Source organism: Terrapene carolina, unplaced genomic scaffold (genome assembly GCF_002925995.2).
Source record: "Terrapene carolina triunguis isolate 2854851 unplaced genomic scaffold, T_m_triunguis-2.0 Scaffold69, whole genome shotgun sequence".
Classification (NCBI taxonomy): Eukaryota; Metazoa; Chordata; order Testudines; family Emydidae; genus Terrapene; species Terrapene triunguis.
The window spans coordinates 43,315,849-43,339,856 of NW_020664420.1; the positions used below are offsets into that span (position 1 = coordinate 43,315,849).

Sequence of the window (24,008 nt, forward strand, 5' to 3'; positions counted from 1 at the left end):
TCTGAGCACTTTGAGACACAATTAGTAATAACAGACTCTGTGTGAGCTCCTAAAAATATTTTGAGATTAATTAAACCCTCTTGGGCCTGATTCTCATTTTACACCGAGACTATGCCAGACCACTCCTGCAGTGCATGGGGACCTGGAAGTGGGCGCAACTTACACTCACACTCACTTTAAGCCTCCTTTACACTGTCAGATCAGTGAAAATGAAAATGAGAATCAGGCTCCTTTTCTTGAAGCTGTGTGTTTTAATGAGGATATCAGGTGGAGAAGAAGCACAATTTTTACTGGACTGTTTAAAAATATCCTTATGCAGAAGTGAGAATTTGTTGTGTAAATACAGAAACCTTCTGAGGTGTCTTAAGGAGGTTGGTATGAAGGATGTGATCTGTGAGCCATTTAAGTAATTGGGATTCATTTTATCCTAGTTTATCCACAGGACTATTTTTACAAAACTCAAGGTAACTCACAAAATCACAGGATAAGAGAAATTTAAGCATCACTTACAAGTCTGCTTTATTTCTTGCAATTCCCCATATACCTCCATGAATAAATAATCTGTGTAAATAACTGTTTGGAGATCAAATGAGAGAGAGGTGAGGGTGAGAAAAATTCCCAGTTGTATCCTTTATAGGATAAAAGACTTATCAGATCACAGCTCACTGGTTACTTCAGATTTATATAATTATTTATACAGTGCACCTAAGTGTGCTAGGCATTTATAGCCCGTGGTCTTTGCAGAGAATATGGCTATCATGTGGAGTTATTTTCTATATGTCTATACTTTCACTTCTCATGAACATATGGTGGATTGAAGTCTATCAAAAGTTTCCTGTGCAGCTATCACTAAAAGTAATGACAGAAGCCCCAGTCCTTGGATCTGGCCCAGCTGTGCTTGGCTTAGTACATGTGGGGATAGGGAGATTTAGGTGATCTATGATTTCCTTTGATCCCCGTTTCAGTTAGAACAGCCTCAAGGGACTCACCAGCTGGGCAGTTAAGTCAGGTTTAAGGTTGCTTTATACCACCAGTGCAGTGCAAAGCAGCCCTAATGGGGCCAAGGATCCAGCCAGGAGATTTGGGAGATTTATTTGGCAGTGTTTAAATAAAACCATGAAGGATGTTTGTGGATTTTATCAGATCAATGTCTGTCCTTGTCAAAAAAACTTTTCTGACTAGTTGTAAATGATTTTGGGAGAAGTGATTTTAACTCAATTGCTTATGGCATCCTGTTGTGTTTTGAAATCAGCATTACTGACCCAGTGTGCAGGCCCTTACAGTACTTATTTGGGTAATTGTCATTTCCCTGAGTAGTCCCATTGATTTCTGTGGGAATATTTATCTGAGTAAGGGATTGCAGGGTCAGGCTTTAACATTCCCCCCCCCCCCCCAAATATAGGCACCTCTTTTTGGTGTGTCACTAAGGTACTGGTTACAGGCAATGCCTGTCTTATATTGTGTATCATTTATCCATCACAAGAGACTATAAAGCTCCATTCATGCAGTGTTATATAAATGATAATAATATTTAATAATATTTCAAACAGAATCTAAACCTCCTTGATATTTCAATCTCATTTTCAGTTACACATTATTTGCAGTGTTTTGTCTGCTATGTCTATCTTTAACATTATAACCTTCCCATGTGTCATGATATCTCCATGTAACTATATTACTGCTATGAAGCAAGCTAAAGAATTGAATTTTCACCCTAAAAGCCTCAAAACAGTTAATATGCATATGAGAGAGGGTTGGGTTTAGAATGTTGTGTTCAATATTGCACTGAACAGATCCAATGATTTTTCAAGTCTATCAAAGGTTTATGTACAGAAATAGAGTAAATGCTACCAATCCTTCCTCTAGGCACTACTGCAATACACACAAATAATAATAATAATAATAATTAATAATTGCCTTTTTTATTGAATTACTGTGTGTTCCAGTTGTGAGAGTGAGTGTTTATTTGACATGTTCAGCATATTTGAACTTTAAGTTCAAATAGCCATCAAGTATGGTTTCATATAGGGTTATTTTGCCTTCTAGAAGCCTTAACATAGAAGAAGAATGACTAGCACGTTTTCTCGTCTCCTGGCTGGCCGCAGAACAGCTGTGCTCTTTGCAACAGTTAGCACAGGGGCCTTAACCACCGGATACCTATTGAATCATCAGAATGTGAGAGCAGGATCTCATGAAAGACGAAAACTGTTTCCTCCAAGGTAAGTCATTTGGGTTAAACCTTCCACTGAGCACCCAGCCCAAGTAGCTGCTGAAGCTCACTGGGGGACTAAGAGAGAAGGAATTGTCCCCCAACAAACTGCAGAGCAGCAGCATAAGTCATCATGTCCCAAATGTGGCACCTATGCATGTGGGAAAGGAGGAGCTGAGGATGGGAAGATCCTTGTAAGTAGGGTTACCATTCGTCCGGATTCCCCCGGACATGTCCGGATTTTTGAGCTAAAAATAGCATCCGGGGGGAATTTGTAAATGTCCGGACTTCTTCCCCCCCCCCCCCCCATGCAGAGCGCGCGCAGCTAACAGGGCAGCCGGACGGATGGTGTCACTTACATGAGGCTCCGACAGCCAGAGACAGCCCCTCCTCCCCCCTGCAGCTGAGATCACTCCCTCCCTGCATTCGCAGATCACCTCCGGCAGTCTGGAGCTCCTCCCCTGCTCCTCCTCCCCTGCCAGCCAGCCTGCCGGGACGAGCGTGCCGGGACGAACGGCTCAGGCCGTTCCTGAGCAAGTTCACAGAGACATTAGGCGAAGGCCAACAACAAGGGGGCCAGGGGGTCGGAGAAGGGGCAGGGAGGTTCTGGAGGGGGCAGTCAAGAGACAGGAGGGCTTTCTGGGGGGGGGTGGATAAGGTTTTGGGCAGTCAGGGTACAGGTAGGGGGTAGGGTCCTGGGGGGCAGTTGGGGGGGGGTCTTAGGAGGGGGCAGTTGGGGATAAGGAACAGGGAGGCTTAGGTAGGGGGTGGGGTTCTGGAGGGCAGTTAGGAGCAGCGGTCCCAGGAGGGGGCAGTCAGGGGACAAGGAGCGGGGGGGGGTTGGGAGTTCTGGGGGGGGTGCTGTCAGGTGGCAGGAGTGGGGAGAGGGATCGGAGCAGTCAATGGGACAGGGAGCAGAGGGGTTTAGATGGGTCGGGAGTTCTGGGGGGGGGCTGTCAGGGGGTGGGGAGTGGTTGGATGGGGCGTGGGAGTCCCAGGGGTCTGTCTGGGGGTGGGGGTGTGGATAAGGGTTGGAGCAGTCAGGGTACAGGTAGGGGGTAGGGTCCTAGGGGGCCAGTTAGGATGGGGGGAGGGTCTCAGGAGGGGGCAGTCAGGGGACAAGAGGCAGGGAGGCTTAGGTAGGGGGTGGAGTCCTGGGGGGCAGTTAGGGGCAGGGGTCCCAGGAGGGGGCAGTCAGGGGACAAGGAGCAGGGGGGAGGGTTGGGGGTTCTGAGGGGGGCGGGAAGTGGGAGGGGCAGGGGCGGGGCTAGGGCAGGATGGGGGCGGGGCTAGGGCGGGGCTCCTCCCGTCCTCTTTTTTGCTTGCTGAAATATGGCAACCCTATTGTAAGTTCAAAATCTGAGAACAGGATCTCTCACAAGTAACCCTGGTTTTAGATAGATTCAAAATAGCATGAACAATAGCCTTCAAAATCAGGAAGTGCAGAAATGGATGAAAATGTAAAAAAACAAAACCACACACACAAAGATTGTCAAACCTCAAATAAAGTTCAGTTTTGGTTCACATTTCAGGCAAAGGTTCAGGATGGTTCTCATTAACTTATCAGTCATCTAATTCCTAGGAGCCAACTATCAGTGTAGACTCTACTGAAGGGAAGTTTTTTATATTTTTATGTACAAATGATAAGGTGTTGGCCATGGTAAATACATTGAAGAGACACAACTGCTCTGCCTGAAATATTCCCACAGCAGCTATAAACTGACTGACGGAGCATAGAAGCTAAATACAGCCCTGATAGGACTAAGTTGACTTCACTGGACTTGTACTAGCTTGACTTTGGCCCTATTTTTGAAAAATGACAATATGGGCCAGTTTCTGATCCCCTTAGTCATAGTGAATAGTACCATATTCCACAAATAGGCCCACTGAGGTTGCTGAGATTCCTGTTAGAGCCAGGTGCTACTAAACCAGGGTAAAGATATCACAATCTGACCCCTTTAAAAGCATTACCAATGCTTTATCAAAGGACTTAGCAACATCTTCACAGAGCCGTAACTAGGGCATTTTTGCATCCAGGGTGAGTAAGCATATTTGCACCCGCTACCTTTTTTTCCACTTCATTTTTCCGCCCCATTTCCCCGCCCCCGTGGCTTTGTGCCCTGGGCAGCCGCCCAGCTCACCCTGCCCTGGTTACGGCCCTGTCACTTCACATGCTACGAGCTGAAGATTTCTTTACTGATGGATTATAATACTATACAGCTTTCTTTAAATAATAAGATAGTTCTGAGTTGTTTTAATTATTATAATAGGGTTAGATTTTCTGCAGGTATAAATCAGAATAGCTCCACAGATGTCCACAGAGTGACACTGATTTACACTAGCTGGGGATCTGGTCCACTAACTTTACTTGTACCTCAAGTTTTATCAAAAGCACAACCAAATGAATTCCGAACATTGTTCATGTTCCTCCTATCTGTGCCAGTGCTTCCCACTTCCATTGTAAAAATCTTTATGTACTGCTAATGTAACTGGCAGCCAGTGCAGACTGTGGGGGGTGTTGATAAGAGCTTGTATGCTTTTGTTTCCTTTCTAAATTTTAATGCCATGCATGTACCAAGCACCAGGCGTGCTTTTAAACTCCCTGCTATTTACCTCAAGCTTCCTGATTTACTGCAGAGAATAATATCCATCAATGCGTGGTAGGATGACACAACTTTAGTTTCAGAGAGGGAAACAAGCAGACCAAGTAAGAACTCTTTCTGTCCCCTCTCCTTCTGATGTGTTCGTAACCTGGCAAAAAAAACCAAGAATTACTGTTTGTTACCATATTAAATGCATTTGTCTTTTTCACCCCTCAGTGCAGACTATCCTGATCTCCGCAAACATAACAACTGCATGGCTGAATGTCTCTCGCCAGCAATATATGCTAAACTAAGGGATAAGATGACTCCAAATGGGTATACCCTGGACCAGTGTATCCAAACTGGCGTTGACAATCCTGGCCATCCTTTCATTAAAACTGTGGGCATGGTCGCTGGTGATGAAGAGTCTTATGAGGTGAAACATTTTTATTACACTGTAATGTTTAGTTTGTACATTATACTTCACGAGAGCTTGTTAGGACAGCACAGATCTTTCATGAGAAGTTCACTTTTAAGGTAAATCGCACACCAGAGTGTGTATAAACCACAAACCATATGGGTAATACTGGTGTTTTCTCAACAGGAGGTACAATGAACAGGAAACATCATTAAAAGAGCCATCTATAATGTTATCAAGGGTAATGAAGTGTGGGCTCACAGGAACAATATTTTATTTGCTTGCAATAGCTACACTCCCTCCTGCTGTTAAATTCAGTTTGTGGCAAGACTGTGGAAACATGTCACCAAACTGAAATGATGTAGAAATTATATTGTAAAAAAACCAAACATGGTAGAAGTGAGAAGAAATTTTCTTCTGAAATATGTCGGATGCTTGGCAGATAGACACTAGGGCTTTAGAGGCATGACACATACCAAAGATAGAAACATAGGATTAGGCTATTTTAATTCTGAAATAAGAAGCCTGAGACCTGGAAAAAAAATGGCTGATTGTTATAACGTCTTTCCAGATAGTTAACACTACAGTCAATGGGTCCCTGCCTATATTATGCTGGAATTTGTATTATTCGTTCTCTTAATAGTATCAGCCAACATCCCAAATACTGGGCTGCTAAGGATGGGGTTATGATGCAGCTGACTTTGTTTCATTGGGCTTGGAGCTGTGACTGAGCATCCTCTGTGGAAAGTGTACATATCGTCTTCAGTGCTCAGTCATCAGGATGCATACACATCAGACCAAACATTATCCAAAAATCACTTCATTCCATCTAGAAAAAAAAAAAAATACAACAGAGCTCTAATTCTCTACTCAGAGGAGGTGGGGAGGGGCAGGAGAAAATAATTGCAGCTAAAGTTAACCACCTTAGAGCTCTATGCTCAGGTATTATCAGCCTTAGAATTCTCGGGGGAAGGTGGGAGCCAAGTCTATTGACCATTATTTCTCTCCTCTTTTCCCAACATTCCTATACTAGCCCCCCTCCCTAAGTCCTTCCCCTCTCCCTCCCCCGTTAAACTGCTGATTTCATTCACCTACTGTTTTGATATAAGGTGAATATTCTATCAAAGAACTACAAGTTAGAGAGGATATTGGAGTCTAATGGATAGGGCCCTGGATTGGACTGGGTCTCAGGACACCTGGGTTCTATTCCTGGCTCTGCCACAGACCTGCTATGAAAATCACTCTGTGCCTCAGTTTCACCATGCACCCTTTGTCTGACTTTATTTAAATTGTAAAGTCTTTGAAGCAGAGATTATCTCTTTACACAGACATACTATGTTGTTTCAGACTCCAGTCTTCACTGGAACTACTAGGTGCTATTGAAATACAAACAAATAATAATAAGTGAGAGCCTGATTACACCAGTTTTAGACTAGCAGAATTCTGCTGACTTCAGGAGAGTTCTGATTTATTCTAGTTTAATAGAAAGGAGAATCAGGCCCCATGTATCATCTGATGATCTCTGGAGAGCTCTTTTGCTCCAAAATCTCAAGCTGGCTATCAGAGCAGTTAGAATCAAGAAGAAACATAAATATACAATTATGAGATGTTATATGAGAGTGTAACACACATCCCTAGAAGGATCAGCATGACTGGGGACTCTGGATCACAAAGCTTGAGCATCTCCTGGCTGAGCTAAAAGACCCTTTCTTGTCAGCACACCAGCTGTAGCAGACTCAACCTCTCTGTAGTCCGGCCACTGCAATGGGACAGAGATCCACGCTGTGTAACCATGATTACAAGAGTTAAGGAAAATGGTGTTAAAAATACTCAATGCTGGATTAATACATCTTTAACTCCACAGGTATTTGCTGAGATTTTTGACCCAGTTATTAAAGTGAGACACAATGGCTATGATCCATATGTAATGAAGCATCACACCGACCTGGATGCATCCAAGGTAGGATCAAATTTTGAATCCTTAATCCTTCAGCTTCCTATCATGACATTATATTGTATTTCATAGTTCAAAAAATGTTCCAATCTCCAAAGAAAATAAGCTTAGGGATAACAGAACTGTGATGTCACAATGGCTGAACTTATCAATGCTTTATTCCCCCTTCCCAAGCAACTTTTTATATACAACGTGGCACATCTAGAAAAGAAAGAGACTAGGTTAAGTGATGTCTGATTCTGTCCCCTGTACCTCTTATGCAAGGCCCTGTGCCCTAGGTGGTACATTAGATTTAAATTATGTGATCCTCCCCTTCCTTAATGTCCAGGCAGAACAGTATCCCTTCTATTATTTATTTACATCTTAAATCCAATTTATTTTTAGGCTGATCCCAAATTTTAAAATTTCAATGTACTAAAGAATTTTAGTACTGGACAGAGTAAATAAATTTTAGAACTGGAGGTATGGTGGCTGGGTAGGGGACAATTATGGCTTTTGGCTCCCAAAGAGTCATGGGAAGTGGTTTTATGTGCTTTGGTAAATAGGAGTCAGTTTTGAGGATTTTGGTCAGGAGCTGGTATGTATTCCTCTCCCCGCCACACACACTTTGGGCATGGGCAGAGGTGACTTTAAATGTCTTCCTGGAACTGTTTTCCTGATGCTGTTGTTATTGCACCTTCATAATTTGCAATTATGAGACCTGTTGAGCTGAACTCTGCTGTTTTTTCTGCTGTTCCACCAATCATTTTGTGACCTCTTCCATTTTTCTCTGTGCATACAGTGTTCAGTGCCACCCTGAGAACACATGTAAGCAGGTTGTATTCCCCCCTGTTCCTAACAGAAGACTGCATGGTGCTGAGCACCTCTATTTGGTTCTATATAGGTTTTTATACTACACTTACCACTGTAGTGTCTGACTGCCACTTTGACCCCAGGGGCGGCTCTATGTATTTTGCCGCCCCAAGCACAGCGTACCTGCTGCCGAATTGCCGCCGAAGCCGTGGGACTGGCGGACCTCCCGCAGGCATGCCGCCGAAGGCATCCTGACTGCTGACTGCTGCCCTCACGGCAACCGGCAGGCCGCCCCCCGCGGCTTGCCGCCCCAGGCATGCGCTTGGTGCGTTGGTGCCTGGAGCTGCCCCTGTTTGACCCCAATCTAGCAAAGCACTATGGGACTATTCTTACTTAAGTTAAGCTTGTACTTAAATGTTTTGCTGGAACAGGATCAGAGGTACTTTGCAGGATGGAGCCCAGAGCGCGCGCGCGCACTATATATGATCTCAATTTACCCACTTCCCTGGGATTTCCTTTATTGTTGTCTTAATTAACAACAAATATAAGCATCATCTTGGGTGTGGCTGTTTCTAAGCAACTTCTGCCCTTGTCCCTAGTTCTCTGTCTTTCAGGGAGCTATTGAAACAATGTGATATGTCTGGGTTGGAGTTAAGAGGGCCCACCTGATCTATTTGCCACAGTGAATCAGCAAAATCACTTGGGATCTCCATGCATAGTGCTAGAACCTGACACCCTGATGCACCTGTCTGTTGCATTTCTGAGTACCCAAGATTAGTTGTAATCATTTGGCTGAAGAGAACATATAAAGGAACATTCTTTACGTAAAAAGGCAAATTTTAAAATTACTATATGTAAAATGGGACACAATGTGTAGATTTTCATAGAATCATAGCATATCAGGGTTGGAAGATGACCTCAGAAGGTCATCTAATCCAACCCCCTGGTCAAAGCAGGACCAATCCCCAACTATTTTTTTTTTTTTCCTGAGATCCCTAAATGGCCCCCTCAAGGATTGAGCTCATAAGCCTGGGTTTAGCAGGCCAATGCTCAAACCACTGAGCTATCCCTCCCCCCATTTCTTTCATTAGATTACCCAAGGTCAGTTTGATGAGCGCTATGTCCTATCATCACGTGTACGTACTGGTCGCAGTATCCGGGGTCTCAGCCTTCCCCCTGCCTGCTCCAGGGCAGAGAGAAGAGAAGTAGAAAATGTTGTGGTCACTGCTTTGGCTGGGCTGAAAGGAGACCTTGCTGGAAAGTATTATAGCCTGACCAATATGTCTGAGAAGGATCAACAGCAGCTTATTGATGTAAGTACAGACTCCAGTCTGGAGACTTAGAAGATTTTCATTAATGTATATCATTTAATCACATTTATTTTTATTCCTGTCTTTCTCTCTCATGCATACTTTCCTGCTTATGTAATGAAGATACTTAATTATAACTGTATTCCTGTAGTTAATGGTCAGTGTGAATTTCTATTCTAAATCCCAATTGTTTTGGCTAAAATATTGGCTTGGGCTAAAACTTTACACACATGGGTTTTATTCCAAAAATGAATTTTTGAACCAAATTAAAATTATATAACTAGGGCTACAGTCACCACCTTGGTCAATTGGTAGCTGAAATCTGGGACCTTGTGAGTCAGTTTCCAGTTTGGGGCAGAAATCAGTCACACAGAATCAGTATTTTTTAGTGTGATTTGTTTATTTACAAAATGTCTACCAGTCCTGTTTTCTTGAACTGTGATAGGAACAAACACCATGCAGGCAACATAAACCCCACCTGTAATCACTAATTCATGTGATTTAAGGATTTGTATGGAGGAAGCATAAAGATTTTGGTCATGGATTTTTGTCATATCAACACATTGCTGTATTCAGATGATTTGAGATATAAAGGTTTGCAAGTGCATTACTGGCATAACAGACAATAAAAATGTATTGGGTAAACTATCTTAAAAATCCACAAGATAATCACTAATATTTTGAAGTCCCTAAATATGCATTTTTGCAAGCCCCAAACAATGATTATATCCTATCAGTTGTATTTAAAGAACATTAGTCCATAAAATAATAACCAAAATTATGTTAAAGTACTGTAATATCATTAATGCTGCTACTTGGTATCACATTCAGATTCAGTCCAAAGGAACTGTTAAATCAGCACAAAACCAAAAGACTGCGTTAAGAGTTTATTTCATAGAACCATAGAAATATAGGGCTGGAAGGGACCTCAAGAGGTTATCTAGTTTATCTCTCTGTGCTGTGGCAGGGTTAAGTATCCCTAGACCATCCCTGAGAGGGGTTTGTCTAACCATTCTTAAAAACTTCCAATAACAGGGATTCAACCTCCCTAGGTAACCTGTTCCACTGTTCAACTATATAGTTAGAAAGTTTTTGCTAATATCCACCTACATTTCCCCTGCTGCAAGCTAAACTGATTTCTTCTGTTCAGCAGCTCCATGGGGAAGGATCAGTTCTTCCGCTAACTTAAGCATAGAAGGGAATGGTGGTAGAGAAAAGCATTTCATCCATAACTGATTCATGCTCGTTCCATCTGTCTGCTGGTACCTACAGGAGAAACTGGTACTGGGTACAGGTCGCACTAGGAGAGAGAAGGGGAAACACAACAGGAGCAGAAGTGTAGAGTTCTTCTGGTCTAATGGAAATGCAGTTTCATCATTCATGTAATGTGTATGATCAAGAAATGACTGTACGAAGGCCATGAATATACTAAGACCTTGCTCCTGCAATGTAAAATAAACAGATGGACCCTGCACCTTCCTGGGTTCACTTTTAGTTCAATGGGGCTCCATGCTAGCACCAGCGGGGGTCCAACAGGTACAGGAGCCTAAAATCCAAAATGGAGAAAAGAGTAAAGCTTACTATCCTGTCGACATCATCTTATTTATACTGGACATCCTCCCTCCTCCCCCTGCATCAGACCCTAGATAAGTCATTTAAAATGAAAAAAATTGACACGATGGTCATTGAGGCAATGAGAGCTAAATACACCCCCTTGTTCATAACCTTCCAGCACAAATGTGAAAAATCAAATACTTATTTGCGGGGGGTGGGGGGGAAACAGGTCAGTGAGAAGAATCAGTTGAATGAGATTAGGTCTTTCGGCATGATCCATCACAAACTGTGCTGTCTACTGCTACAGGTGTTCAAGCAGAAATAGACTCTCCCTTTGAGAAAAAGAATGAATTGGTGGTACCAAAAGGTACCAAGCCACACACTATTTTAATTTCTCGCATGATAGCCTACTCAAAAGAAATTGTGAAAACAATACGCTCGAGATATCTTATTTGCAGGGTTGGCACTAGACATTTTGCCATCCTTAGGCCCCCACTCTGAAAACTCTCTGTACATTATGGTTTGCAATAATGTACATTAACACGGTGCTGATCAGGCCTCAGCTGGAGTACTGTATCCAATTTTGGTCACCAATGTATAGAAAGGCTCTGGAGAAACTGAGAAGGATCCAAAGGCGAGAGACAAAGATGATCAAAGGCTGAAGGAACTGGGTATGTTTAGAGGACATGACGGCAATCTTCAGATACTTGAAAGGCTGCCATTAAAAAGATGGAGAAAATTGTTCTCTCTTGCCACCGAGGGCAGGACAAGAGGCAATGGGTTCAAACTCCATCATAGCAGATTGAGATTAAATCTCAGGAAAAACTTCCTAACTGTAAAAACCATAGGACAATGGAACAGACTGCCTAGGGAGGTTATGGAAGCTCCTTCCAGGTTTTCAAAAGGAGGCTGGATAGTCATGTGTCTTGGATGGTTTAGATCTTCATTTCTCAAATGCGGCCATCAGCAGATTTTTTTTATGGCCATGGGAGCCACCAAAGCATGGGTGGAGATTGGGGGGGGGGGCGCGCGGGCAAAGCATCTGTACCTCCTTGCAGCGCCCAGCCATTGCTCCTGAATAGCTGTTATCAAGGGCAGCAAGATGCACCACCTTGGTGTTTGCTCTGGCGGCACAAGCAGTGATCAGTGCCCTGAACCGCGTAGCCTCCTTGGGGGCTCTGGACAGTGCCTCTGGAGACACATGGGGCTGCTATGCACGGTGCCAGAACTGGCTCAACAGTGGAGGTGGCTGTGTTTGGTTGCCAGGGCACTCCCCTGCTCCCACCCAGCCGGGGCATGGGGAACTTGAGACTCCACAGGTAGCTGGTAAGTTCCTAACTCACCTTCCCCACGGCGGGCTCTCGGTGAAGGGCTGTGGAGGGCAGAGACAGAGAGACGGCTTTGTCAGAGCGGCCATCAATAGGAGTTGGTAGCTGCACTCTGAGACCACCAAAAAAATCATTGTTTAGACACATCAAATCCTCCATCTTGGCAGGGGGTTACACTACCCTGTTTCCCCGAAAATAAGACAGTGTCTTATATTAATTTTTGCTCCCAAAGATGCGCTAGGTCTTATTTTCAGGGGAGGTCTTACTTTCGGGGAAACAGGGTAGATGACCCTTGTGGTCCTATGATTTTAACTCCCTGTGGGATGTCTTCTCTATTTTTTTGGTGGTACCCACCCTGCATTCCCAGGAGACTGACCTCATATTAAGTAGTAAGAGCCATTGTCTGGCTTCTTGGAAAAGGTGTGTGCTCTTTTAAGGCCTAGACAGCCAAGGAGTGACTTTCTACTGCAGACTAGATCAGTGTGGAGATGCTGACCCATCTCCTCCCCCCCCCACCCCTCCCCAGGGGACTGGAAGAGAGGGGGGGAAATATAGGTCCATTCCAGTGCAGGAAAAGCCCTCTTTTACCTGGACCAGGTGGAGCAGCACCCACCCTCCTACCCATGGAAGTGGTGAAATGTCGAGTTTTGTCAGGATCCGCTATGGGCATTGTGCTAATTGCTCCTTTCTTGGGGGGCTGGGAAGGAAATTTTCCCTCCCTACCAGATTGGCCAAGGCGAAGTGTGGTTTGGGGGTGCTTAGCTGGGCAAACATGAAACAGGAGTTAGGCTATGATGTCGCAACACATCATGTAAACATGGGGCAGGTACTCTGTAAGGAAGGAATACAGTGATCAGATAAAATGGACTGATAAGGAGTTAACAGGTATTCTTTAAAGGAGCAAAAACAGGAGGGTTTCAGGACTCCCATGACTGGTACAGGCAGGAGCCAACCCCTCACCCCTTTATAGCCCACCTTAACCCTCATTTGGCGAGGTCCCAGCAGCAGGTTGGCTGGGGACCAGGATGGATAAAGGGGAGGGCTGGCAGAAGCCCCCGGATATATGTTGAAATGATTATGAAAATACCCGCACTGTGCACGTTTATCTGCCAGGTACTGCCAGACATTTAAGAATAATGTTGTGGCCTAATTAAACCACATCCAGTGTTTCCTGGCCTTCTGCTAGCACAGCCGGACAACTCTCCTTTATCACACCTAGCCAAAAATTAGCAGCACTGAGAACTGGTTGCCACCAAGCCTCCGTCTCCAGAAACACATCTGAGTAAAATGCTTTCTACCTGCAGTCAAGGAACTTCAGCTTTATGCAACTTATTTTTATACCAGTGACTTTCTTGGCAGTGTTAAATGTTCAGAACAGCATTACTTCCCTGAATTCAGTTGCTTCTCTCTCTCTCTCTCTCACATTTTGGCTTTCAGGACCATTTCCTCTTTGATAAGCCAGTGTCCCCTTTGCTAACATGTGCTGGGATGGCACGTGACTGGCCTGATGCCAGAGGAATCTGGTATGGCATTTGAAGTGTGGAAGTTTGTATCATGTGCAAGTGATTTTATTACGTCTCTCCTTGCTTGTCCTAACACTGCAGCTGCCATTCCCTGATACTGACTGCATACTTAGCTAACATTTTTCTTTATTAATTGTTCAAGGAAATATAGAAATAAATAAACAATACAATAAGCAAACCTTTCCATTAATGCAACAGTCATGATCATCAGCCACAACACAAGGGACTATAAATAAGACTATTGCTTTAGGCTTTTAGTTTCTGTTTTCTTTTTTATAAATAAAAATTTGGCACAAAAAAGGGCCAGCAAATGATCATAAAAGACGAGTTATAAATGTAATCTAAAAAACATGAATGAGCTATCTTAAATCATAGGTATGTGACATCAACGTTGTGTCTTTCCCCTCACTTTGTTGCTGATGTAATATTTTTTCTATCAGAACTGTGCTTAAGAATTCCTTCACACATGCAGAATAAACTGAAGGAGTGTTACATTTCCATTTTTTATCATTATATATTTTGCAACTTACTGAACACACCAATACCGATCATTTCTTGGAATTTGTAGGAAGATGCAATTCATATGCTTTTAATGAGGCAGATCTTTGTGTGGAAAAACCTTTGCATATATTGCTCCACTCCAAACGTTTTTGTAAATTGTGTCAAGAAAAAATTGTGGGACAGATTAGCTGATGCTTGAGAGCATCTCCAGCATTTATTGTGGATATGGCCAAACCAACTTTATGTAAGGAAGGAATACAGTGATCAGATAAAATGGACATCCAAAGTCCACCTGAATCCCACAGGAGTTTTCAATTTCAATGGGCTTTGGATTAGGCTCCTGGTGCCCAGAACAAAATCTTAAACAAGTTTTACTAGAAGAATTATAAGGATAACAAATGGGTGCATAGATTTTATGAACTGAACAGAACATGTGCAAATAATGCATGTAGCCCCAATGCATCACCTGAATAAACCAGATCTGTGTTTGCACATTTTGCATGTGAAATATAATTTATATTGCATATGAAATATAACTTGCTGTAACTGGAAAGTGACACGATGAGCCGGAATTTTAAAACTTGGTCTCTCTTGTTGCATCACAATTTGTAGATACAAATAATTGTGGGTTATATGTTAGGACAATTTAGCCTCAGAATGAAATCCTGGCCCCACTGGAGTCAATGGCAAAACTCTCATTGACTTCAGTGGGGTCAGGATTTCACCTTATGGGTGGGATTTTCAAAAGCACTCAACATTGGCCTCACTACTCTCCTTATGGTCAATGATACAACTTCCATTTAATTCAGTGGGATTTAATTCAGTTAGGCCAACACTGATCCCTTTTGAAAATCCCATCCTAAATGCCAGATGGTGACTGCAAAGCAGGTACTTGGATATTTAAGTATGTCTAATTCCACCCACAAATAACTGTCAGGACACATTTGCACCTGCAATTATTTGCATCAGCAAATTTCAAGTACAAAAAAGGAGGCCCAGCTAAAGCCAGACTGAAAGTCAGTCCCTCTATGGGCTTTAAATCCTAGACCTACTGTGCTTTTCTCCTGATGTATTATTCAGACTGTTTGTATGAACAAGTCTCAACCTATTCAGGAAGACTAATCCAAAGGCAGAGAAAGTAGAGAAAAGCAAACAGTGATCCCAGTTCCTACTTGTCACTTTAAAAGCATGACCATGACTTATCGATTTGAAGCAAAAGTGGATACCTTGTCTCCAGGCACTTTATCTTGAAAGACAAGTCAGCATCTTTGATTAATGTAGTGTCTTGAAGCAACACTTAGCTGCCGTCTCCCAGTGCATAATTTGATTTATGTGCCAGTCGTGTGTTACCAAGTGATATAAAAGCAACAAGGATTTGATTTAGAAGAGAATACAGTTAAATAGGGTCAGGTTGCCAGGCCCCAGGTAGCATGTAAACATCAGATTTTCTCACTTCAGAAAGCTCTAAAATCAGCAAATAACTTCCTCAATGATTAAAGATGCAGAACTCTGCTTCTCCAGTTCCTAGTTCCCCTAGCTGTGTTCCTATTGATATGTTCTTGTTAGAAGACAAAGTGTACTTTCTAGTGCAGCATCAATACAACACCAATGTAATCAATAAAGAGTGCTGCTGTCATTCTGACCTAAGGAACCTGAAGGATTATGTTACTGGTGGATAGGGGAATGAAATTGAAAAAGGCCTCAATAGCTCTTATTCTTAGCCCCGTCACTCTGATATTATCTTGCAGCACTTGTCCTGTGCACAATCATGAAAGATTACGAGCTAGGAAAGGAAGGAATTGAAATTAAACTGAGAATGATGAGAATTATTTCTGAAGGCTTATCCCATTCTTTAAAGACACCATTTTCTTCTCTCAAATAGGCATAACCATGACAAAACATTTCTTATCTGGATTAATGAAGAAGACCATACCAGAGTGATTTCCATGGAAAAAGGTGGCAATATGAAAAGGGTGTTTGAAAGATTTTGCCATGGTTTAAAAGAGGTAACAACTCAGCCAGTTTGAGTTTTCATTTTTATTATTCCTGTTTGTTAGCAATTAGAGTAGTGTCACCACTCCTTGATATGGTTAATACTGAATTCCCTTTCACTATTTTTAGCAACAAAATTTTAAAAAATCAATCCAAATTATACCCCCCTTGAAAAGCAACAGTACCAAGGAAGTAAAGACACAGTGTTGTCATATTGTTAGCCACAATGTAGGGACAATCAAACCCTAACAGTACCAGAAGTTTTACAAAATCTAAAACCAACTGAAATTTTTCTCTTTTTCTAATTTCAATGGTAATAGTTACTTATAAACAAATATGCAGCGCCTTGCAGTGTTTTTTCACCCAACCTGTAGCACTGAGAACCTGAAAATGAAATTTATTGGTAGAAAAATGAAACTGATTTCATACATTTGATGAGAGAAATGCATAAAGGAAAACAAACAGCCAAAAATAGAAAATAGATTGGATTTTTAAAATTCTTTAAAATTCTGACATAAGGAAAGATGATATGTGTTGGTTTAAAATTACACACCAAAATCTGTGATTTTTAGGTCAGCAAAGTCTTTTTAAATACAAAAGTTGCAACCTTAGGCACTGGGCTTGGGATTAATCTATGTAGGCTTTTTATTTCAAGTTTATCAAAAACATATAAATATGAAGAAAAAAATCCATGTTAAAATGCTGTGAAGGTTATAACATAACCTACATCCAGTTGAGCTAGGCAATCCAGCTAGGACTGTAGGATGGATCTGGTCCCTGATGTAGCCCATTGCGCTGCTCTAACCGTGAGAAAGGGCCATCAAAGCTGCCTTAACTGAGCAGGTCAGGATTCCACCCTACCCCTTGCAGCAAGGGTATAAAGTGCATGCTAGGGGTGTGGCCAAGGGGACAGGATATTCCAGAACATTGCTGTATTCCAGCTGATCCGTAGATGGTGCAACTCCCACTTGGGGGCTATTACCAATTGATGTACTGGGGACTGGCTTGAAACATAGGGGATCAAGCCAACACAAAAGTGACTTACAGATGCCTTTATGCCCCTCCTCTTCTCTAGAACTGTGTGGTCCCCCGTATCTGGTCCATGTTCTTCTCAGAGGCATTTACGACACTGTACATGTTGTACAAGGAGATAGTGCAATGCAATGCTTAGAGCCAGGGACTAGGAGTCATGGCTCCTGGATTTTATTCCCAGCTCTACGTTTGACTCTGTAATTATAACTCCTAGAGTTAGCGGATATGAACCCCTGTCATTTGACACAGGCATGAACTTTTTGTAACTCTGACACATGGCATATGACTGAAGCCAGGAAATAAAGACTAGTCTCTTACCAGCAGTCCTGGTGTTGTTATAGACTCCCTATGTGACCTTGGGGAAGTCCTTTAACCTCTCTGTATGTCAGTTAACTCATCTGCAAAACAAGGATACTTAGTTACCTTCCAGGGATTTGGTGAGCCTTGAATAATCAATGGGCCTGATTCTCCTCTCACATCAGAATTACACTGAAACTGCATTGTATTCAATGGAGTTACTCGTGATTTGCACTAGTGTTAGCAGTACTGTCAAATTCAAGTGTCAGAGCTTGAAAATCATGAATAAATTTGGGGTCCTTTTATTTGCACTCAGGTGTTTGAGCCTTTAGGGTTCATGATTTACAGCTCTTCTCCACAATCACAAAAGCTAGAAACTTACTTTGATTTCAAATGAAAGCTGAGATTCTTGTGTAATTACCTGACTCCATAATTTAGGCTTTAAGAAAAATATCAAATATCACAAGATTTGCAATAAAATCATGAGATGACAACACCGTGTATGTGAGAGGAGAATGTTTATAAAGTTCACTGAGGATACTGGATGAAAGGTGCTGGATACATGCAAAGATTTATATCTTAATCATAGTTTCATTTGCACATAATTTTATGTGTTTTATATACTTAATGGGCCAAATTCTACCTTCACTTACACCTATGCAATTCCATTGACATCAGTGGATTTTTGTGGGTATAACTGAGGGCAGAAATTGGCACTGTGGGTTTAATATTCAAATTCATGAAAGGCAGCAAGTATTTCAGATGTCAGCAACATTGTCATAAGATGAGACATTTGTATGCAGCAGTTTTTTCTGTTGTTGTTTTTTACCTGCAGGTTGAACGGTTAATTAAAGAACGGGGCTGGGAGTTCATGTGGAATGAACGCTTAGGATATGTTCTGACCTGTCCTTCCAACCTGGGAACAGGATTACGTGCAGGAGTCCATGTTAAACTTCCAAAACTCAGCAAGGTACGTAAGCTATTAAAAGGGCTGTGATGTAAATCAGCTCTTCATCTGACTCAAAGGGAACAAATGAAAAAAGGATAATTCACAGTGTTAATGCACTTAATATTATGTGTAACTATGAGGTCTCAGGGACAATCTGTGACAAATTGTGCATATTTTTATCCATCAAATTACTGTATTTATGTGAATGAATCTGTTCAACCAACATCCACTCAGGCAGCCCGTATACCTAAGGCATAGGAAAATATCCATCCCTGCAAGTCTTTCTGGAGAAACTATTGAAGTAACTGATAACAGTATTTCCAGGAGTCAATACAATATATAATACCAGTATATCCAAAAAGCCTGCAAAATGTCTCTTGTGCTAGGATCCCAGGTTTTCAAAGATTCTGGAGAATCTGAGGCTGCAGAAACGTGGCACTGGTGGTGTGGACACAGCAGCTGTGGCAGATGTGTACGATATCTCCAACCTGGATCGCATGGGCCGATCAGAGGTAATATGATTTTTCTAGTTTTAAACTCAATGAGGCAGATCCTCAGCTTGTGCAAATGGTCATAGTCTCACGGGAGTCAATTAACTTCAGTGGAACCATTTACTTCAATGGAGCTCTGACCATTTACACCAGCTAGGATTCACACAAAGTCAAGTTACTCACATGTGTAAGTGTTTGCATCACTGACCCCTAAGTCAATCAAAATATACAAGACCATGAAAAGGGTCTAAGTATACAAGAATGAAAAGCATATTACAAGATGCTATACATATATGTGTAAGGAGGTAGAAAAACTGTATGATACATTGTGTTGTTTAAGAAACCGCATGTCATCATGAACTATATAACATTCTGAAATGTTTGTGTGTTTTTGCTAAGTTATTAATACAAATATTTATATTGCATTGTTCATTTACACAGAGTTTTAAAAACATATGATTTAAGCCTATAATCCCTTATTCATGTGAAGATTTCAACTGGTCAATGAGGCTATGTGTGAGTAAGGACTAATCATGTGAGTAAGGATTTGAAAGATGAAGCCTATAGCTCATACCTATTTCTACCCTGAAGAGCTTTCAATGTAAATAAGACCAGGCAAACACACACAAGAGGACAGAAATGTTTTATTATAGAATATATATTTTTCAGTACATAATAAAATAGATTTCATTATGTAATAAACCAGTTTGCAGAACTAAATTATGTCCCCGATGGTGCAACATAAAGTTGTTTGGGTTTTGTTTGTTTCAGTTACTGGTCAATGCAAACTTAATACAAAATTCTTTTCATCCTCACAGCTGCAAAATCAGACCTCTGATTTCCCTACACAGCTGGTCTGTAAAGACAATAAAACAAACTGCTAAGCCACTGAAATGCTTTATAGTAAAAAACAAATCCCTTCAAAATCCATTATTGTCCCAATAAAGAGACATTGGGATTTAGCTTGGGTAATCAGTTTTAACAAACCAGTTATTAAAGGTTGCTAATGAACCAGTTCATGAAGATTTTTTAAAAAATCAGTTACATAGTTTGCTACCTACTCTAAAGTTCGTAACACCAGGGGAGCTGGTGCTATCATGCCACAGGGTTTGGTAAAACTCTCCTCTCTCAGCTTCATCTTGTCTTTTTTTATTATTCTTATTTTTTAATAGTTTTTAAAGAGATTATACAAACGCATCTGTTGCTTACTGTATGGAATTGGAGTTTCTGCTGCTGCTTTTGGGATAAGACACTGGGTCTGATTCTGATCCCACTTACCAGTGTGACTCAGGAGTAACTCCACTGAATTCAATGGAGTTATGCCTGTTGTAAAACCAGTATGAGTTTAGAATCAGGCCTATTGCTAGAGAAATGTGGATTAAGGGCTTGATATTACAGTTGCTATAAAGGCAAAACTCCCTTTAGAGTCAATGGGAGTTGTTTTCTGCATAAGAGCAGTTGGTCACTTGTTGTGGTAGCATCAGAACAGCTCATTGGCAACTGCAAGGGCTTTCCATTCTGAAATCATGGAATAAAAGGATGACTGTAAAGTAGTCTGGTCCTATCTTGACAGCTGATAAGAGGAAGTGTGAAACACTCCTTTCCATTCTGAATTTGAAAGATGTTTCATTACTACACCCACAAGACAACAGCCCAGCAGCCATTTTGCTCACATTAATAGTTGATGATACTGAAAGAACAGTCTAATGATTTTGCAAATCCATGACATCTACATTCTATCCTTTATTTTTAAGTGTATCTTGGGCTTAATATTTTTCTCTTGTGAGGCTGAGTAGAGGTGAAGACTCTCACAAAAGAATCCTATAGAACTTGATAGGGATGAAACCAACAAGTCTGTAATAAGGGTCCAGTGAAAACCTGTAATATGTAATAGAGAATAACAGTCTTCCCATAGGTTTTCTGGTTCATCCTATAGCATTCTACAGAAGGGCTATTGTTCTTTATTACATTCTATCTATAGGCTGGTTCAAAAAGTCTATAGATGGGCTATCATTTTTGATTGAATTCTATAGAAATTTTCCATCAAGGGAGTGGGGGAAGGTGCAGCACCCTAGCAGAGGTGGATGGATGGAGGCATTAAAACTGTGAAAGATATGCCTTCTGGGTAATGGTCCGAGTATGCTGGGAAGTATGTAGGCAGCATTCCTCCAGCACAGATATCCTGACATATGGGCAAATGGGAGCCATGGCTCTACTTAGATATGCATTGTTTGGAGCTGCTAGCTCTGTTGGCAGGACTCTCCTCACATAACAATGTAACCTAAATAATTTGGGTATTTTTTCCTATCTAAGGTGGAGCTTGTCCAAATAGTTGTTGATGGGGTCAATTATCTGATTGACTGTGAGAAGAAGCTGGAAAAAGGTCAAGACATCAAGGTACCACCACCTTTGCCCCAGTTTGGAAGGAAGTGAGCTTGTTACAGATGATTAATAACTGATGTGAAATATGTCTGTTGTTCTGACAGAAAATTATCTCTGTATATCTCAGTGTATAAATAAGATCCTGACAACTTGTGAAATAAAACATTACCTGATGCCTTACAGATTGTCTGTCTGTTTTTTAGTAGCTAGTAGGGTTGGCAACAGTTAGCATTCAGAAACCAACTCTGTAAGTAATATAGCAATGACCAATAAGTTGATTTTAATGATATGAAAATGCTCATGTTATTTTCTAACATTACCATGCAAGTCTCCTATGATTAGGTATCATTTAGTAGATGAAATACCTTTTCTACTAGTTCTACTTGGTATTATACACTAACAGGGAAAGTCAGGGAACTCCTGCAGAATGAAATAAATAGCCTAGAAAGTTTACCAGAGATTAAAGAGATTTTATATGGATTATGGATGATCTCATGCTGTTCTTCCATTACTGTGAACTTCCCATCCCCCTGCTGATTTGTATGTAAATGGAGCTTCCATTGTTTTGATTCCATAATTCTTCATTTATATTGAAGATAGGTAGATAGCTTCTTTCCCTACTGTCTGGGATCAAAAACCTGGTTCTCCCTTTGTTTGGTTACAGACTTCAAAGCATACTATCTGTAAGTATTCCTATTTCCTCAGACAGAATTAATACATGCATTTCACAATATTAATAACCAGTGTGACATCTTTCATAAAAGACCTTACTTGATACACTTTTATAATACAGTAATATACATAATTGGTTGATTCAGTTATTTATTGTTTGAGGTAAAAACCCCTGCAAGAGGCTGCCTCCCGCACTTGCTAGGTTGATGGCTTTGTTTACCTTTTATGTAAATGTACCTTCATAGTCTTTGCCTGGCAAACTACAATACATCCTTTGTCTAAGGCAGACTATGCTTCTGCATTGCTTGCCAAACACAATTCTAGCACATATCCATAACTCTTTGTACGTACCCCATGTATACATTATGCAAGCATACTAATGCCAAATGAGTTATTTGTTTTCCAATGTTATCGTACATGACTTTTAGATACAGATTATGAAAACGGTGTGTACACTAACCTGTTTTTGAAAACCTCCAATGTTGAGGCTTCTACAACCTCTGTTTGAAGCCTATTCCAGTCCTTAACTATCATTATAGTTAGAAAGCTTTTCCTAATATCTGATCCAAAGCTCCCTTGCTGCACATTAAGCCAATTACTTCTTGTCCAACCTTCAGTGGACATGAAGAACAATGAGGCACTTCCTCTTTATAACAGCTCTTAACATATTTGAAAACTATCAGATCCCCCTCAGTCTTCTTTTCTCAGAACTAGACATGCTTAGTTTTTTTAACCTTTCCTCATAGATCTGGTTTTCTAGACTTTTTTAGTCATTTTTGTTGTTCTCTTTGGGACTCTTTCCAATTTGTGCACATCTTTCTTAAAGTGTGCTGCCCAGAACTGGACACAGTACCCTAGCTGAGGCCTCACCAGTGCCAAATAGAGTGGGAAAGTTACCTATCGTGTCTTACATATGATACTCCCATTAATGCTGTAACCTGATGTTTTCATAACTAGTGTAAAGTGGAAGGGGAAGAGGGAGCAGCCTTATCAGGTGCCTCTTTAAGGAGAATCTCTTTGTATCAAACCTAGAGGGATAGCTCAGTGGTTTGAGCATTGGCCTGCTAAACCAAACCTTGAGGGGGCCACTTAGGGATCTGGGGCAAAATCAGTACTTGGTCCTGCTAGTGAAGGCAGGGGGCTGGACTCGATGACCTTTCAAGGTCCCTTCCAGTTCTATGAGATAGGTATATCTCCATATATTATAAACCAACACTTTGTCAGGTCATGTGCATAGAGTTGATGTATTTTCTAAATGTTGATTCAAAGTTAAACAGTCAAATCCATTATTACAGAAGTTGCAACTGATTCCACTTATCACGTTGCATCTAGAATCATCCATTGATCTAACCGAATCTGGCTTAACAGACAGCATAAAATGCTTATGTAACTGTCTACCTAACAAGACTAACATATGTCTGAATAAAAATGATCATTTTCTATGGAAATATTACCAAAAAAGTAGCAAATAACATTAGCAGTAATTCAGTTCCCATATTTATATATGGAACTAATTTACTAATATAATTTGTTGGAATTTAATTTAAGATATGGCAAAATACTTAATACAAAATACTCTTCCTACTAATTCTTCCTCTAGCTGCTTAAGACTTAATTGGAAATTTAAAGTCTTTAAGCAGCAATTTTTTTCTCCAAAGATGTTTGATGATATCACAGCTATTGAAGTGCATTAGGTACAGAACAAAAATCCTATTAAGTCCAATGTTCTAAAGGGCACAAATATACAATCATCTATTGCACATGCATGTTGCAGCTGTTTGTCACTTCATTTTAATCTACTTACAAGAAAATAAGTTAGTCAGCATATAAAAAGATTGGATTCCTAATGGAGGAACATTAAGAACTGAACAATAAGTAGTTCTAATAATGCTATCAGACAAGTAGATTGTGTTTAAATGTTAATCATTTAACAATTTTCCAGTAATTTCCAAGAGACAAGAATTATGAATACTCACAGATAAACATGCTTTAAAGTCTGTGACCAAAGGGTGATGAACATTT

The 24,008-nt window shown here is 41.1% G+C and overlaps 1 protein-coding gene across 3 annotated transcripts in view; it reads left to right on the plus strand.

Moving 5' to 3' along the window:
• Positions 1-21,494, plus strand: part of CKMT2 (creatine kinase, mitochondrial 2) — a 37,232-nt gene extending 15,738 nt beyond the window's left edge. For 2 of the 3 annotated variants that reach the window (XM_024217304.2, XM_024217222.2), the window contains exons 2-10: positions 2,047-2,219; positions 5,029-5,227; positions 7,074-7,169; positions 9,047-9,268; positions 13,585-13,670; positions 16,054-16,177; positions 18,328-18,462; positions 18,828-18,953; positions 21,246-21,494. In XM_024217304.2, the coding sequence (XP_024073072.1) occupies positions 2,068-2,219; positions 5,029-5,227; positions 7,074-7,169; positions 9,047-9,268; positions 13,585-13,670; positions 16,054-16,177; positions 18,328-18,462; positions 18,828-18,953; positions 21,246-21,365 (1,260 nt within the window). In that variant the 5' untranslated portion in view covers positions 2,047-2,067 and the 3' untranslated portion in view covers positions 21,366-21,494. The remainder of the gene's footprint in view (positions 1-2,046; positions 2,220-5,028; positions 5,228-7,073; positions 7,170-9,046; positions 9,269-13,584; positions 13,671-16,053; positions 16,178-18,327; positions 18,463-18,827; positions 18,954-21,245) is intronic. The other variant, XM_024217384.2, reaches the window with a different exon arrangement.
• The last annotated feature ends 2,514 nt before the right edge of the window (positions 21,495-24,008 follow it).